This window comes from Pleurodeles waltl, chromosome 8, assembly GCF_031143425.1.
Source record: "Pleurodeles waltl isolate 20211129_DDA chromosome 8, aPleWal1.hap1.20221129, whole genome shotgun sequence".
NCBI classification, from domain to species: Eukaryota; Metazoa; Chordata; class Amphibia; order Caudata; family Salamandridae; genus Pleurodeles; species Pleurodeles waltl.
The window spans coordinates 147,113,212-147,130,912 of NC_090447.1; the positions used below are offsets into that span (position 1 = coordinate 147,113,212).

At 45.1% G+C, this 17,701-nt stretch overlaps 1 protein-coding gene across 4 annotated transcripts in view; it reads right to left on the reverse strand.

Moving 5' to 3' along the window:
* Positions 1–17,701, reverse strand: part of LOC138249824 (disks large homolog 2) — a 3,298,389-nt gene that overhangs the window by 293,622 nt on the left and 2,987,066 nt on the right. For all 4 annotated transcript variants that reach the window (XM_069203950.1, XM_069203947.1, XM_069203948.1 and 1 more), the window contains one exon: positions 9,395–9,470. In XM_069203950.1, coding sequence (XP_069060051.1) covers positions 9,395–9,470 — 76 coding nt within the window. The remainder of the gene's footprint in view (positions 1–9,394; positions 9,471–17,701) is intronic.

Consider the following 17,701-nt stretch of genomic DNA (forward strand, 5'->3'; position numbering starts at 1 on the left):
ATTTTACAAACAACATTGGGTAGAATGCTCTGCCAAGAATTGTGCCCACTGTATCTCCAATTGAGAGGCTCTGTGCCAGCCGGAGCAGCCTTTACAATATAAGTTAACTTGCCAATCTTGTGTTATGCATCACGGATGAATCTGCTCCTGCTTAGCGCTAATGTGAAGAACTGAAGCAGTAAACAGGTAAGTTTACTGATAAATTAAGAGCAGATCACACAAGGCAAGATTGAGTTACCAGCCTCCAGCCACCTCTATTCAAAACCTCGCCCAACATAAAATCTCCCTTTAATATTTCTATTCCCAACATTCTAAATAGAACTAGATTAAATCTGGCATTGCTGCAAACCTCTTTTAACATGGGTGCACACTCTTAACTACTCTGTGTCTGTGATTGGTTCCAGATCATGATCATCACATTTACACTTAACAATCATTGCTAGATAAGGTCTGTCATTTTGTAATGTCACTGAAGTAAGTCTACATCCCTTAATCCCATGAGTGCAAGCATTTGGACTGGAGGTATAGTCTCTTCTGGCTCACTCAGAAGAATGATCATGATGCCTGTTCTATTCTAGTCTGTCTGGAATATGGTAGGATTGTCCTCCTTAGACTGCAATTTAAATTTGCGCCTCTTCAAATGCAAACAGTCTACGTCTCTTAATCCCATTAGGGCAAACATTTGTACTAGAGGTATAGTCTCTTCTGGTTCACTCAGAACAATGACAATGATGCATGTTCTATTCTAGTTTGTCTGGCATAAGGTAGAATTGTCCTCCTTAGACTGCAAATTAAATTTGCACCTCCTCAAATGCAAAACGTTTACTCTCAGAAAACAGGCATCTTGTCCTTATGCAACTCTTTTGATCCTTCTGTTTACTGCCATATCCTACCCCATTCTAGTGAAAGATAGCAAACCCCATTCAGGTATTTCTTTTGCATATAGCTAATACTTAAGATCATTTTAAGCACCACTGCCAAATATGCCATGTAACTGGACAGAGTATGTATTGCCTGCCATAAAGAGATCTATCAAAGCATCCTGGCTGCGGATCCAAACCAATACAGTACTGTCTTGTTGTTCTTGTACGAATTACCCTACTCCATGCTGCAGTTGTAAGGCTATGGATTACAATTTATAGTTAGGGATGTTATATTATGGTAACTTTAGGAGCTTTAACTTCTCTACCGCACTTCACCATTTATAGTGATCTGATTACTGATTGATTCAATTCTATCTGCATACCAAAAAATAGTATCTTTCACTTCAACCTGTTAAATATTGTATGTCCATCCCAGGCACCACGCAGTGGAAACCAGGTGGATTTATTTCAGTTTGTTTGTAATTCCAATATTGTCATAAATGCATCCAGTTCCTCAAACAGGTTAGGCACTCATAGAGAACTTTAATACTTCTGCCAATAGCTCTAAAACCAGCACAAACATGAGTGGTGAAAGATGATAACTCTCATGGCTATGCCCTTCCATTACCTTGCTCATCACGATTGCTCGTGCAGTGGGTACTGACTACAGAAGTTGGACCCATCTTATGAAATTTGCTCCAAAAATCATGTGCTGCAACTTTGCTATCATGTATTAGAAGTTGAGCGTATTGATGCATTTTCCATATCTAATCCAGCTACAATGCACCCTCCCCAATCAGCCTCCACAGGATCTATATGTACTTCATTTTAGGCTTGACGACAACAGCATAAGACAGTCAGATTTATCCTGAACCATCACAATTATGGCAATATCAGACTAACTTTAAATCCTTTATACTTGCTCCCGGTTGAAACAAAGATTACATTCAAGTCCCTCTACATGGCCTATGAAGCTTACTGGGGAAACAGACTCTGATATCTATGTTCAAGCGCATTCCCATTTCATGCCTGTCAGAAATCTCTGCTACAACACTATACAATTCATAACCTAATGTATCTTCAAAATGCTCATGCATGGAGGTATAACACTGTGAGACCAGGGTCTGGACCTTTCGAAGTACAGAAGGGACTTCTGTGGGCCAAACAAAACTATACACATGTAATACTACTATTGAAAAACAAGCTCTTGAAACTTCCATACAACTGAACTGCTTGTGACGAAGACATGAGATAAAGCCAGACCTTCTAATCAGACTCCGTAAGGACTCACACTTATACCTAAAGTCCTCAGCACTTTGAAGTAGATAAAAAATAATAAATACATAAATAAAGAAACTCATCAAATTTAAAAGTGTTCCTCTTTGAAACCCACTTTGATCCGGGATTACAAGGCTGCTGTTCATATTCAGGAGTTGGATTGCCAGGGCTTTGCTAAATAGTTACATTTCTTTGACAGGGGTCTGTAAGACGTACAGTCCAAAAGATCCCTAACTGGCTTGGCAATAATATGAACCTTTGCTTTTTTATTGCTGGCTGGCATGTTGCCATCTCAGCAACTTCGCCATCTCATTGGCTTCTAGATAAACTTCTAACAATCTATCCACTATTAGGTCCCATACAGTTTAACAGAGTTCTGAAGAGTGAGCATTGCTACAGAGCATCATTCCTCTGTGTGTGTCCCAGATAGGCTCCTGGAATTCCACCCTCACTTACTGGGCCTCCAACTTCTTCCTCTATTCTCATGTGCATTTGAGCAGGTCCACGAAGTCTAGAAAATCAGGTATCATAGCAGGGGCAGTCTTAGACTGTTGTCAATATAGGCGTTTAAAATAGTTACCAAACACAGTTTTGAATTCCACCTGTGTCCACATGCTCTTCTTTATTATCTTATCTTTATATTGTGGCTATATTTATACTTGGTTCCTCTCTGATGACAAAGCATACTAGTAATTTCCCTGATTTGTCTCTTGCTCGGTGCAACATGTGTACGTATTGTGTGTGGGCAATTGATTTAATTCAGCGTATGCTTCCTCTGCAACTCTCTAGGATTACTGTCTCCATTTTTCAGGAATCTGCAAGTGGCTCTGTATTTGGCTATGGGTTTCTGTTTTCACATTCAGTTATGACCATACTAAGCCAAAGTTTGACTCCATATATTTTGCTCTGCATATTCCATTTAGCATAACCTTAATCCATTTTTATTCAATTTTCTTTGGTGCTGAAAATGTCCAATACTTGTAAAGTACTGATTTTAACTGACTCACAAATCCTACAGTACTTCCACCCTCAATCTCCAAGTCAGTATGTGTGCCATTTTTCTCCCCTAGAGGACAAGTGATCTGATAGAGTCCTGACCATATCAAACCCTAATGTGGTTAAATTCATGACTCATCAGCAGATACTCAATTCTGCTATGGGAGCAGTGTGGTTCTAATAAGAAAGAGTAGATTTCCTCTGTTGGGTCCAGATTTTGCAACACGTTTGCTACTTCACCCAAATTCATGATCCTAACTGATGTGTCTCTCGACTCTTCATCATGTGTGTGTGTCTATGGTGGGTGCCTATCCCATGCTTTATTTAATGTACAGTTTGTGTCAATCACTCATACCAATGTTTCTCCCAGATACGGATTAGGACACACCCAGAAACATGCAGCTCAATTAAAATAAAAGTTTGAAAAGTACAGCTTAAGATTGATGCCTCCAAATCAACATTCTTTCCTACTTTTTGGAATTCCCAGGAGTGTGCCTAAAAAGGAGGGTTTGAGGTGTTCTCATTGAAAGGTCCTTTGACCTTTCCAGCAGGATCCTAATTCTGTTGTGCAGAGGTCTCCATGGCAGAGATTCTTGCATGGGAAACTGGATCCACCGTGGAAATGCATTTTATTTTTACTCTTCCTAGGGATACATTTTTCTCCCTGAAGATGCCTCGTACTCTACACACCTAGCAAATCTGTCATGATCCATTTCCCTTCCATCCTGATAGGGTATTTACACTAGCATGATGCTGGAGAGAAATACAGCCATTACCAGGGTGAAAAGAAGAGGGAGAAGAATTTGGAAATACCCGTTTGTGGGCATTCCCAAATTTCCAAGGCAAACCATGCCTTGGAACTATCTGATCCCATCCAATGAGGGGGATGTACAGCTGTGGGTATCTCCCCACCCTGTAAATGAGTTTACAGATATTAAGAAATCCTAGTGTAAATAGGGCAAATTCAATCATAAACCTACATTTAGGACCAAATTTACCTTTGTGAATAGGCATCTAAGTTCATGTTGAAGCAAACTAACAGTGATTATTGGATAATTGCTGGCATTGACCTTAAAGTATGACATATAGTCCAAAGCAATTGCAAAATAAAAATAAAATTATTGGAACATCTAGCATTTCCTATTGACAATAACCTTTTTCTCAATAAAAAAAAGTAACATCCTCAATTAATCAAAAGTTCTTCAAATTGCATTTGTCAATAGCCATCTCACCTGCCACAGCACACACACCAGCCGACCGATCAGCCACACCCCGAACACACCACAGACATCACCTGAACAAAAACACCAACTTGCATGCACCCTTCTCAATACAGCTAACTGTGCAAACATACCACTGAGATTTGGGACCTCATCTCCACCCTCACACATGAAGTCCTCTTCCTCACTGAGACCTGACCCAAACCCACTTCCATGACCAACATTGCCACTGCAATACCAGAACGACAAACGATCACCCCGCGACTGGATCAATAAGCCTGGCAGAGGAACTGCCATCATACACAAGGAATCCATCCAATGCATCACTACAAATTAAGACATCACCCCAGCCTTAGAACACCTCAAATGATGACTCCAAACAGACAGTAAAATCTCCAACAGGGGCACCCTCTTCTACGGTCCTCCAGGACCATGTCCAGCCTTCTGCAACTTCATCACCAACTTCATTGTCCCCCTCCCTATCGACTCCAACTACATTTTCCTCTGCGACCTCATCCTCCATCTCAATGACCACAATGACATCAACACTACCAACCTCTTTGACAGCATGAACAACATCTGACTCACTCAACTCGTCCACGAACCCACACATGCACAAGCTAGACCCAATCTTCACCTCCTGTGACCGCATCAGCCACACCATTGAACTCACCTGGACCGACTACTCCATCGTCCGTTTTAATATCACCAGCTCCTGGACCTCTGCCCCCGGTCTGCCCAGCACCCCACATTGTAGATGGAGCAAAGGCTTAAAGGACACAGGGATCAATGCCCTCAACACCACACACCCCAACTCCTCCAGTAACCCATCACAGAACTTCGGAAATTTTAACAACTGTATCACAAATTGCGCCAACAGCATTACTCCCATCGGCAACAACACCCACAGAAGGTCCACCAACCAGGCTAGCTGGTTCACTGAAGACCTTAGGACTGCCAAACAACACTGTAAACACCTGGAAAGGAGATGGCGCACCAGCAGGGACACAACCAACAAGATCACTATCACGGCAGCACTCAACCTCTACCCCACAGACAGTTGAGAGAATTGAAGAAAAAGGCCTTTGCTTCATGCATCAAATCAAGCTTCAAACCCAGCACAGAACTCTTCAACATCTTCAAAGAAATCTCCAATTCCTCAACTGCAACTAACAACATTACCCACCTCATAGGAACTCTGTGACAAACGTGCAAACTTCTTTCATAACAAGATCATCAACATCTACAGAAACTTCACACCCCATTTCAAGGCCACCAACTTCTTCAAGCAACACAATGACCCCACTACCACCACAGACATCTGATTAACCAAATGGAGTCAGCGCGCCCCTCAGGACACTGCCTCCATCAAGAACTTGGCCCCCTCAGGGGCCCCAACTGACCCATGCCCTAACCACATCTTCAACCTAGGCTAGGCCAGAATCGGCCACATACTCACCACCTTGTTCAACACCTCAATTGCCACAGCCATCTTCCCCGAGGACTGGAAACATGTAGAAGTCAATGTTTTATTAAACTAACCATCAGCATACCCCAGTGAGCTCAACAACTACCAACCAATCTCCCTGCTCCCGTTCCCAGACAAAGTATTAGAAAAAGCCATCAAACAACGCTCTCCTTACATCAGGAACATAAACTTGTACTTGACTCGTCCTTCCACAGCAGCAACAGCACCGAGACAGCCATCATTGTGGCTTTTGATAACATCTAAACCATACTCGACCAAGGAGAGACTGTGGCTCTGATCATCCTAGACCCCCTGGCAGGCTTCAACGTGGGCTCTCACCAAACACTCATCACAAGGCTGCCCAACATAGGCATCCAAGGAGCTGCTCTCAGTTGAATTGTCTCTTTCCTCACTTGAAGAATGCAAGAGCCCGCCTTTCAACCTTCACCTCCGCACCCAAATAAATAATCTGTGGAGTATCCCAAGGATCCGCACTCAGCCCCACCCTCTTCAACACTTATATGATACTTTTGGCCAGCATTGTCAAAACCCACGGACTCAACATCATATCCTAAGCTGACGACACACCACTCATCCTCTCCTTCTCCAAAGACACCACCAACATGAGACCAACTTCCACAACTGCATGACAGATGTCGCCACCTGGATGAAGGACAACTGCCTGAAGCTCAGCATGGACAAGACAGAGGTACTGATATTCAGAAACAAGAGTTCTCCATAGGAGACATCCTGGTGGCCAGCAGATCTCGGACCCACTCCTACCCCCACTTACCACACTAGGAACCTAGGATTCATTCTAGACAACAAGCTAACCATAATGACTAAGGTCAACCCTGTCTCCTGTTCCTGCTTCTTCATCCTCTGCAAGATTCATAGGTTATTCTAATGGCTTCCCAGAAGCTCAAGACACACCATCACCCAGGCCCTCATCTCTAGCTGACTGGACTACGGCAACACTCTCTATGCAGGGATCGCAGCTCACCTCCTCTGACAACTTCAGACCATACAGAACACCTCAGCCAGACTTGTCCTGAATCTCCCCCTCCCTCAGGGAACTGGACTGGCAACATAAACAGAAAATCTGCCAGTTCAACCTCCTGACCCACACATACGTAGGAGATGCAGAGGTCGCTCCTTCTCCTACCTAGCAGCAAAAACAAGAAATAAGCTATTCTTTCATCTCTAAACCTCCCCCTCTCTTCCAGTATTCTGAAAATTCTTGAAGACCTGGCTATTCGGCTAATCAACTGGACCCTACAGTGCCTAGATACTCTCACAAGTGACAAGAAGTGCTTTACAAATCTACTGATTGATTGAATAGCTACATATTATGTCTGAAGAGAAGATACTTTCGGACGCTGTAAGCCAACTCAACTGATCAATACAAATATGGTTTGTTCAAATGTACACTGTGCTGGTTTGCCTGCTGAAGTATAGTATGCACACCACCTGCTCATAATTGTGACATGCTCATTGCTGGGAGATAGACATGCCAAGAGTTGCTGACTGTTGATCTCTCCAAAGACTATGAAGAAGCTGAGGTGGTCACCTTAGTTCATGTAATCACAAACACCATTTGTAATCTGTCCTAAAGTACAAGTTGCTTCCATATGGTGTCCTAGCCTCTTTAGTACAAAGGAAGCACCCAGAATGCATTAGGTTGTGATATAAAAGCCCAGGATTGTAAATATTACATATGTAATATTTATATATAATAAGTAACTGTAGTGGCCCATAGTTTTTTAGGAGCTTTCTGCCACTGCTGTTGAATGTGGAGGTTGCTGCACACCAAGGCTACATAGTCTTTATTCCACTTCATGCCTCTTTCTTCCACCACTTACACTTTGTGGCTCTCTTGCAGGTTTTGTTTAATTCCAGTTGTTTATATTTGTCACTTCTGTTCTACCTTTCATTTCTTTCTTGATGCCTTTTTCCCATTTACTCTGCATCAATATCAGAATGTGAAATATACGTCCTAGTCTCCAAAAAAGTGTGCAGGTGTCCACTGCCTACAAACACCAGTGCAGACTGAGCACTGAAAACAATGTCTGGAATGACATGGAGTGAGGTGTCCATCTTAACGGTAGGAGGGAGAAGCCCTCAGATCAAGGAACACACAAACTTAACATTCTGAAGAGAAGCCTTAACAGGTGCCAAGACTAGGTTCCAGTTTAAAAGAGGAGGGACTAACAACTGTGGAGGAACGCTCGTACATGGCAAAAGCTAGCTCCATAGCCAGGGTTTTACTCTGAGATGGAGGATTTACTAGGAGCATTACGGAGGTCAAGATGCCCAACCACAGCTTTCCTGCGTAAATAATCAATATGCACCTTTTGCATATTTTGCATCACTTGCACAAACTTAACTCTACGTACATGCATACATTCTTGGTTGAAACGACCCATTATCATTAGTTTCATTATCACCATCTCTACCACCATTAGTAAATTACAAAACAAAAGCAAAGGGACACTGAGACTCAAAGACTTTTGCTGTATCTTACTCTTGGCGTACTGACATCTTAATACTGCATTCCAGGAGTAAACCAAGAAACTTCCTGGCTTACTTATGGAATTCCTGGCTTACTTCTGGAGTACAAAAGACATAAGTAACACCTACCCACACTAAAATGTTTCTGAATCAGGCTTTTGATAAGGAAACAATGTGGGTGAGGACTGCATTTCAATTTCACTTATCATCAACAACAAAATTATTACCAAAAGAAAGCATTATGATGTCTAATACTTTTGTGAGCCAAAAGAAATAACTCTCAAAGTGGTTGACTGTTTTTGAAGATTTACCTTTTGTGCAGAGGGCAATGTCTTAATATATGTGCATGTTACAGCGCAACAATGGGTAATAAGGGTACTGGATTGTTCCATTGGGAATCGAGGAAAGATCTAAACTATACGTTTCAGCCCAGTTTGTACAGCTCCTTTGAATGTCTGCCACATTGTATTCCAGCTCATGTAAATGTGTGATTACTGAAAGCCGACATCACATTTCACAATGGTAGAAGGCTTTATGACCCACCATTGGATGAGACAGTCAGAGGCAGCCTTCAACTAGCCACTAATCACCACATGTTTAAAGCTACAATTATTTTTTTTTATTGATTTTATTCCCTTGGTTTTGAAGCCCACTTTCCTTGGAACCTTAGCTGACTTCCTTGTTCATCTACATGGATGGGCAGCCTGGAGATAATCTCAGAATCAGTATCTATTCTTTAGCAATCACTACAACAGCATTAAGCCTACTTGTCTTGCTGCCGGGTCTTGTTTATTCAGTCATCATGTCTTCGGTTGCCCAAGAAATCACAGTGTAGAAATACTAACAGTACCCATTTGGGTGGTGTTGCGCCAGTATAATTTACCAGTGTGTATAAATACTCCTATTCATGGAATACCTGGGTATATAGGAAGCTGCCAGAGTTCTATTACCGCCCACAGACCTCCACAACCCCCAGCAGGAATAACACACAAAGAATTCATATTCATGTCCACGAAAACCAAAAATATTCGGTATTTTCATAGATTCTGCCAACTTACCCCTTTTGGATCGATCATTCCAGGTTTGGAGTTGAACTTCACCGTCTTCAACCGCGCTCTCTCTTTCCTTTCAACCCTGGGGACAATCCGAGAGGAAGAACACGTCACAAGATGGCAAGGAAAAAGGTCCAAAATAGAATAGACCTCGAAGCATGAAATTGTTTTGATTTACAATGGGTTGCGAGTCAGTGGTGGAGACACCCAGAGGGAAACGTTTCTCAGGTATATCAAGCTTCAAACATATTTCACTGCTTTCAGCGTCCAGAGAACTGTTTTGTTGGATGTTCAGAGTGAGTCAAAGACTCTTGCCCCCTATAAATCGGTTTGCATGACGCTTGACGAAGTGCCAGAAAATGAGCCATGAATGATGTTCTCTTCTTATTCGAAATCGTACGAGCTATATTTCCACTAGGGCGCCTGATCATGAACGGACAACAGGGAGGAGAGACAGAAAGACCCCTGGAGACAGAAGGTTTCTGTTCTAGGTTTCTTGATAGGGTTCCTCCGCGCCCCTAAGCATCATATGGAAACCAAGAAATTGCTGTTCTGTAACAATGTCATTAAATATGTGAGCTGATGTGTGACAGGAATGTAGAAACCAGAAGAATATCTCCCTGTAAACAATGGAATAAGTGAAAAAAGTGAAGCAAGGCAAATCACTCAAGAATTTATAGTAAACATGAACTGTTTTTATGTATAGCTTCAAGTCATAGTTCTTGCATTTCATCATGCTGTAAATGACGCATATTGTAGTCACCCACTTTCATGGTTCTCTGTTTACTGACCTCAGAAGGATGAAGGGATGAGTTGGCCCCACCAGGATTCGGACTCGTGGCCAGTTGGCCACAGATCAGAACTGCAATAAGAATTTATTTTATGGAGCCACTGGATACATGTCCCCTTCGTTAACACTGCCAGTTTACAGTCAACTAGCTCAACTCGGACAAGACAGAGATCATTGTGATTGGCTTCACCCCTTGTGCCTGAAACAACTCCTTGTGGCCCACTGCTCTGGGTAACTCCCTACCCTCACTGACCAAGCACGCAACCTGGGCGTCATCCTGGAATCCTCTCTATCGATGTCCCGCCAAGTCAACGCCATCTCTTCATCATGCTTTCACACCCTCTGACTCCTTCGGAAGATTTTCAAGTGGATTCCCCCTGCCACAAGGAACACAGTCACCCACCCACTCATCACTAGCAAACTGGACTACAGCAACACACTCTATGCCAGCATCACCAAGAAACTTCAATCAAGACTACAAAGAGTCCAGAATGCAGCAGCCAGACTCATCCTGGGCATCCCCCAACACAACCGCATCTTCTCCCAACTCAGAGACCTACACTGGCTCCCAGTCAACAAGTGCATAACATACAAGCTCCTGATCTACACCTACAAGGCACTGCACAAAATAGGACCGGCATACCTCAACCACTGCCTCGCCTTCTATGTACCCAACAGACGTCTCCGTTCCTCCCAGCTCGCCCTTTCAGCCTTCCCCAAGATCCGGAAAAGTACAACAGGAGGAAGATCCTTCTTCTTCCTAGCAGCCTGGACATGGAGCGCGCTACCTCTCAAGCTCGGGCAGATTGTATTACTGAAGCAGTTCAGGAAGGACCTCAAGACCTGGCTCTTCGACTGAGCAGCACTCACACATACAGTGCCTTGAGACCCTATGGGTGACTAGCTGTGCACTACAAATCCTTGATTAATTAATTGATATTAAAATGAAACATGACCTTTACAAATTATATGCACTCAGAAAGACACTCCAACCTAGAATCGGACATGGAGTGTTGGGACATGACATCTGTTCCCCTTACTCTGCACCACTCAGCACTTTGCTTTTACTGTTTCTTATACCTCTGCCCCCCCTTTTCCCCAACCAATCACCACTTAAATCTACCACATACATGCTCTAAGGACAAATCATGGCCTACAGTAACTCCTTATCTGTGGAATATATGAGTGCTTCATTAGTGATCTGTAGCAAATTTCACTATTGCCCAATCATGCATGAGAGTGTCTATAGGATGTCTGAAGAAGACAGGGGCTTTCAGGGTGCCTCTTTGCTGCACCGGAACATCTGTGCAATGGATATTCCCTGTGCCATGCAGTGGTAAGTTCCAACAATAATACAATGTACAAGTGTGGATGCCTTATATTATTCACAGGGTCAACTACTACAAATTCATACTGTTAATAGTTGAAGCAAGTCATTGTCTCAGCTCACCCAGTATGTTTCTCCATCAGCCTCTCTGTTGGGTCATCAACATCATGTCTCTGTAAAAGCACCCCATGCCTGTCCCTCTGAACTCCATTGCTCCTCTTTGCCACCATCTCTGCCCAACTGGCACATTATGCCAACCTGCATCGCTTGACTTCTATCAGATCCCATATCTCGATTCACACTCTCCATGTCTCCTGTCCTATCGCAGGGCACCTCCTTCAACTTCAAGCGATGGAGTGGTTCTGAACTCCATGGATGGCACAAAGATGGCACACAAAAGCATTAGACCACATATAATATGGCACAGTCAACCGTGGCAATATATTTACCATGTTAGAGAACGATATGCCATGTTGGAGCATTATGTACTAACTACTTCCTTTACCATGTTATTTATGTGACACATATTTATCTTAGCACTGTATCAGGTGGCACTGATCCAGGCACTTTATAATGTTGGAGTGACGTTGTATAGTTATTTTGTGTCTGATGTGAAATTTACACAAGATTTATGAATTATTTTAGCAATTCCAAACAACATTGGATTTAATTATGTGAATCCATCTGCATGATGCCACTTCATGTGATCTTATGCTGTATAACAAACACAACAAAGGAGGACCGGGGGAGTTTTAAAGACCAGCAGGTGTTGGCTCCCAAGTTTATCAATAAAGGACACAAATAAACACCTGTGTCTAAAACAGAAACAACTACAAGACGTAAGGGTAACCTAACTAAATAGAGGGGAAATTCATTTTCAAAGATGATTTCCCTCACCCACCATAGGTGGCATGCTTCATCATCGGAAACCTCCTTGTACCATGATAGCAGGTCATGGTGCGTGCTACAACTCCTTTGCTCAGGAGAAGGAGCTCAATGGATGTTTTCAGAGATATAATCAATACCCTATGATGAGTTACAGGGTGGCGAGGTAAGCAGAGTGTGTGCCAAATGATACAGTGATTTAAAACTGGCTAAATGGTGTATGTATACCTTTATTCATGTGCTCCTGGGTCAGCATTAACCCCTTCTGTGCTGCGAACGTAGTGGTTACGTCCCGCGGCACAGTGCTGCTGTGCCGAGGACGTAACCACTACGTCCTCGGCACACAGCCCAGAGGGAGCGCTCTCGCTCCCTCTGTGTGCTTCCCCCCACCCCCCAAAGTCAGGGATGGAAGGGGAAGCCCTTCCCCTTCCACCCCCGACCCCCCCATAATGACGTCAGCGCGCAATCGCGCGCTGACTTCATTATGGGATCCTCGCCGCACAGTAAGCCATTTGCTTCCTGTGCGGCGACGAGAGAAGAGGTGAGTTCCTCTTCCCGGTGGGTGGGGGGTTGGGGCTAAAGAGGCACCGGGGAAAAGGAAAGGCTTTTCCTTTTCCCCGGTGTCTCTTTGAGCATTCCTGCTGCCCGATCGCCTTGCGATCGGGCAGCAGGAATGCCCACTAGACACCAGGGATTTGTTTTTTGTTGTTGTTGTTTCCTGTTTTTGGCACGCGGGGAGCGGCCCCTTGGGCAAGGGTCGCTCCCCTTTAGGGGGCAATTACTAAGGCCATTTCTCCCCCCCTTGGGGGCAGATCTGGCTACTTTTTAGCCAGATCTGCCCCCAAGGGAGGCAGAAAACACTAGATCACCAGGGATTTATATTGGTATGTGCATTTATGTGTGGGGGGGTGCCCCCTTGGGCAAGGGGCGCCCCCCCCAAGGGGGCAGAGAAATGTTGGCCTTTTCTGCCCCCCTTGGGGGCAGATCGGGCTATTTTTTTTAGGTCCATCTGCCCCCAAGGGGGGCAGAAGCCACTTAGGCACCAGGGATTGTGTGTGTAGTGGATGGGGGGGCGCCCCCTTGGGCAAGGGTCGCTCCCCTTTGGGGGGCATGTCTTTTAGGGCCATTTCTGCCCCCCTTGAGGGCAGATTGGCTACTTTTTACCCAGATCTGCCCCCAAGGGGGGCAGAAAACACTAGATCACCAGTTTATTTTTATTTTTATGTGTATTTATGTGGGGGGGGGTGCCCCCTTGGGCTAGGGGCGCCCCCCCCAAGGGGGCAGAGAACTGTTGGCCTTTCCTGCCCCCCTTGGGGGCAAATCGGCCTATTTTTCTAGGTCCATCTGCCCCCAAGGGGGGCAGAAGCCACTTAGGCACCAGGGATTGTGTGTGTAGTGGATGGGGGGGCGCCCCCTTGGGCAAGGGTCGCTCCCCTTTGGGGGGCATGTCTTTTAGGGCCATTTCTGCCCCCCTTGAGGGCAGATCAGCCTATTATTTTTAGGCTGATCTGCCCCAAGGGGGGCAGAAACCACTAGAACGCCAGGGATTTTTTTTAATGTGTTTATTTTTGTGGGGGGGCGTCCCATTGGGCACGGGGCCCCCCCCCAAGGGGGGAATTGACCTGTTGGCCATTTCTGCCCCTCCTGGGGGCAGATGGGCCTATTTTCTTAGGCCCACCTGCCCCCAAGGGGGGTAGAAGCCACTTAGACACCAGGGATAGTGTGTGTGTGTGTGTGTGTTAGTGGATGGGGGGGCCTTGGGCAAGGGTCGCGCCCCACTTTGGGGGCACATGTACCCAGGCCATTTCTGCACCCCTTGGAGACAGATCAGCCTATTATTTTTAGGCTGGTCTGCCCCCGAGGGGGGCAGAAACTACTTGAACGCCAGGGATTTTTTTTTATTTGTTTATTTTTGGGGGGGGGCGTCCCCTTGGTCACGGGGCAGCCCCCCAAGGGGGGCATTGACCTGTTGCCCATTTCTACACCCCCTGGGGGCAGATGGGCCTATTTTCTTAGGCCCACCTGCCCCCAAGGGGGGCAGAAGCCACTTAGACACCAGGGATAGTGTGTGTGTGTGTGTGTGTTAGTGGATGGGGGGGGCCTTGGGCAAGGGTCGCCCCCCACTTTGGGGGCACATGTACCCAGGCCATTTCTGCACCCCTTGGAGACAGATCAGCCTATTATTTTTAGGCTGGTCTGACCCTGAGGGGGGCAGAAACTACTAGAACGCCAGGGATTTTTTTTTATTTGTTTATTTTTTTGGGGGGGCGTCCCCTTGGTCACGGGGCGCCCCCCCAAGGGGGGCATTGACCTGTTGCCCATTTCTACACCCCCTGGGGGCAGATGGGCCTATTTTCTTAGGCCCACCTGCCCCCAAGGGGGGCAGAAGCCACTTAGACACCAGGGATAGTGTGTGTGTGTTAGTGGATGGGGGGGGGGCCTTGGGCAAGGGTCGCCCCCCACTTTGGGGGCACATGTACCCAGGCCATTTCTGCACCCCTTGGACACAGATCAGCCTATTATTTTTAGGCTGGTCTGCCCCCAAGGGGGGCAGAAACCACTAGAACGCCAGGGTTTTTTTTGTATTTGTTTATTTTTGTGGGGGGGCGTCCCCTTGGTCACGGGGCGCCCCCCCCCAAGGAAGCATTGACCTGTTGCCCATTTCTACACCCCCTGGGGGCAGATCGGGCCTATTTTGTTAGGCCCACCTGCCCCCAAGGGGGGTAGAAGCCACTTAGGCACCAGGGATAGTGTTGTGTGTGTTTTTTTTTTTTTTTTTGAGGGCTGTCCCCTTTGGCAAGGGTCGCTCTCCATGGGGACACACTACTAAAGGTATTTTCTGGCTTCCTTGGGGTAGACAGGCCTATTTTATTAGTAGGCCCATCTGCCCTTATGGCAGAATCCACTTAGGCACCAATTTCTAAATGTTTGATGGTGGGGTGTTTGTCAACTGAAGAAGTCTTTGCATTTGTGATAAAAAATGTTTTCCTCCTTTTTGTTCTAGTTCAAAGCTTTTGCTTTATTTGCTGTGGCTCCTTGCGGTCTTGGCGGTGGTTGACCTGCAGTTTGCACAGTTGCATGTTTTAGGTAAGTAAAAACAATTTTCTCCAAAGGAGTATTGTTGCCATGCATGAATGACATGTTTGTAGGGGGTGTACTAAATGCAGGATTGTGTGTGAAATTGTCCTTAGGTTTGTGCACAATGATATTTGTTTTGTCTTATTTCTAATTTGCCTTTCTTTCTTTATTTTTAGTGGGATATCATTGGTGATTGCTGTGTAGTAGCTGGTGAATCAAGCTTTTTCAGGCAAGTGAGCGGTATAGTTTTTGAGTTTATAACTCTTACTAACAAAGCTACACTTTGTTACTTGTCTTACACAGTGCTGGTTGTTGGTGGTGAATTTGTCCAGTTAATTTTAGCAGGAGAGATCATGGCTAGCCGCAGGATGACCGCTCAGCAGGTGGTTGGTATGCTTTTTGAGTCACAGTCTGATCATGACTATGAGACGGACTCTGCATCTGAGGCAGAGGAGGAAGTCAGAGATTCTGGCAGTGATGTTTCTCTTGGAGGGGAATCTTCTGATGATGAAGCCACACTCAGTGCAGATGAAGGGCCTGTTTTAGAGGAGGACATTGATGTGCCAATAGTGCAGCAACCTGGGGCTGAAAGGTTTCGCGTTATAAGACCTGATGTCTGGGTTGCCCCAAACATGGAGCAGCCAGAGTTGCCTGCCTTTACTGGTCTCCCGGGGTGTAACGCCAATACAGAGAACTTTATGCCTATCAATTTCTTTGAGTTATTCATGGATGATGTGTTTTTGGAAGAGATTGTTGAGCAGACTAATTTGTATGCGGAGCAGCATTTGAGGGACAACGCTGCTAGACTTAGGCCACACTCTAGAGCTGCCCAGTGGATTCCCACAAATTTGGAGGAGTTAAAAAAGTTTTTGGGTTTGACTTTTTTGATGGGGTTGATAAGGAAGCCGTCACTGGCTTCTTATTGGTCTACTAGTCCCTTGATGGCAACAGCTATGTTTCCAGCGACCATGAGTCGTAATCGGTATTTGCTTCTTCTTAGGATGCTGCATTTTGTTGACAATGCATTAGCCTTGCCACGAGATCACCCAGATTCTGACCGTCTTTTTAAGATTAGGCCTGTCCTTGATCATTTTGTAGATCGGTTTTCGGAGGTCTATGTTCCAGGCAAAGAGTTAAGTGTGGACGAGTCTTTGGTCCTCTTCAAGGGCCGTTTGGTTTTTAGGCAGTACATTCATAGCAAAAGGGCACGATATGGAATTAAATTGTATATGCTGTCTGAAAGTAGGACAGGATATGTGTATAGTTTCCGTGTGTACACTGGTAGGGATTCCAATATTGACCCCCCTGGTTGTCCTCCCACTTTTGGAGTTACTGAGAAAATTGTGTGGGATCTTGGTAGACGACTGTTCAACAAAGGTCACCATTTGTATGTAGATAACTTCTACACTGGTGTGCAATTGTTCAAGGAATTGTTTAGAGTGGACACAGTTGCTTGTGGCACAATCTGTTCTAACCGGAAAGGCTATCCAAGGGAGCTTGTCTGTAAAAAACTTGAGAGAGGACAGTGCTGTGCCTTGCGGAACGAGGAGCTGCTAGCTTTGAAATTTTCAGACAAGAGGGATGTCTACATGCTAAGTACCATCCATGATGAGAGTACTTCCCCTGTGACTGTTTGGGGCCAGGTTGCTGAAGTGCGCAAACCTGTGTGCATTTTAGATTATAATAAGCACATGGGAGGTGTAGATAGAGTTGACCAGAGGTTGGAACCTTATACTGCTATTCGTAAGTATTACGTTTGGTATAAGAAGTTAGCACTTCACCTCTTCCACTTAGCAACCTTCAATGCTTTTATTGTGTTTAGGGATAGGTCTCCAGAGTCAAAGATGACATTTGTGAAATTTCAGGAGTCAGTGATAGAGAGCCTTATTGTGGTGGAACAGGCCAGAGTTCCTAGAGGAGCAGTGGTGGAGGATGTGGCTAGATTGAAAGATCGCCACTTTGCTGAGCACATTCCTCCCACACCCAAAAAAGACTTTCCAGCTAAGAAATGTAGAGTGTGTTTTCGAAGAGGTATCCGGAGGGAGACTCGAATGTACTGCCCAGATTGTCCTTCAAAGCCTGGGCTGTGTGTCGGTGCTTGTTTTAAGAATTACCACACCCAGAAGAATTTCTGGGAACAACCATGAGTGTAAACTCATGTCTGTTTTGTATTTTCATGTGTTTAGTTTCATGGTTAGCATTTCTGTCATGTTCTTAGTTAGAGCTTTTGTGT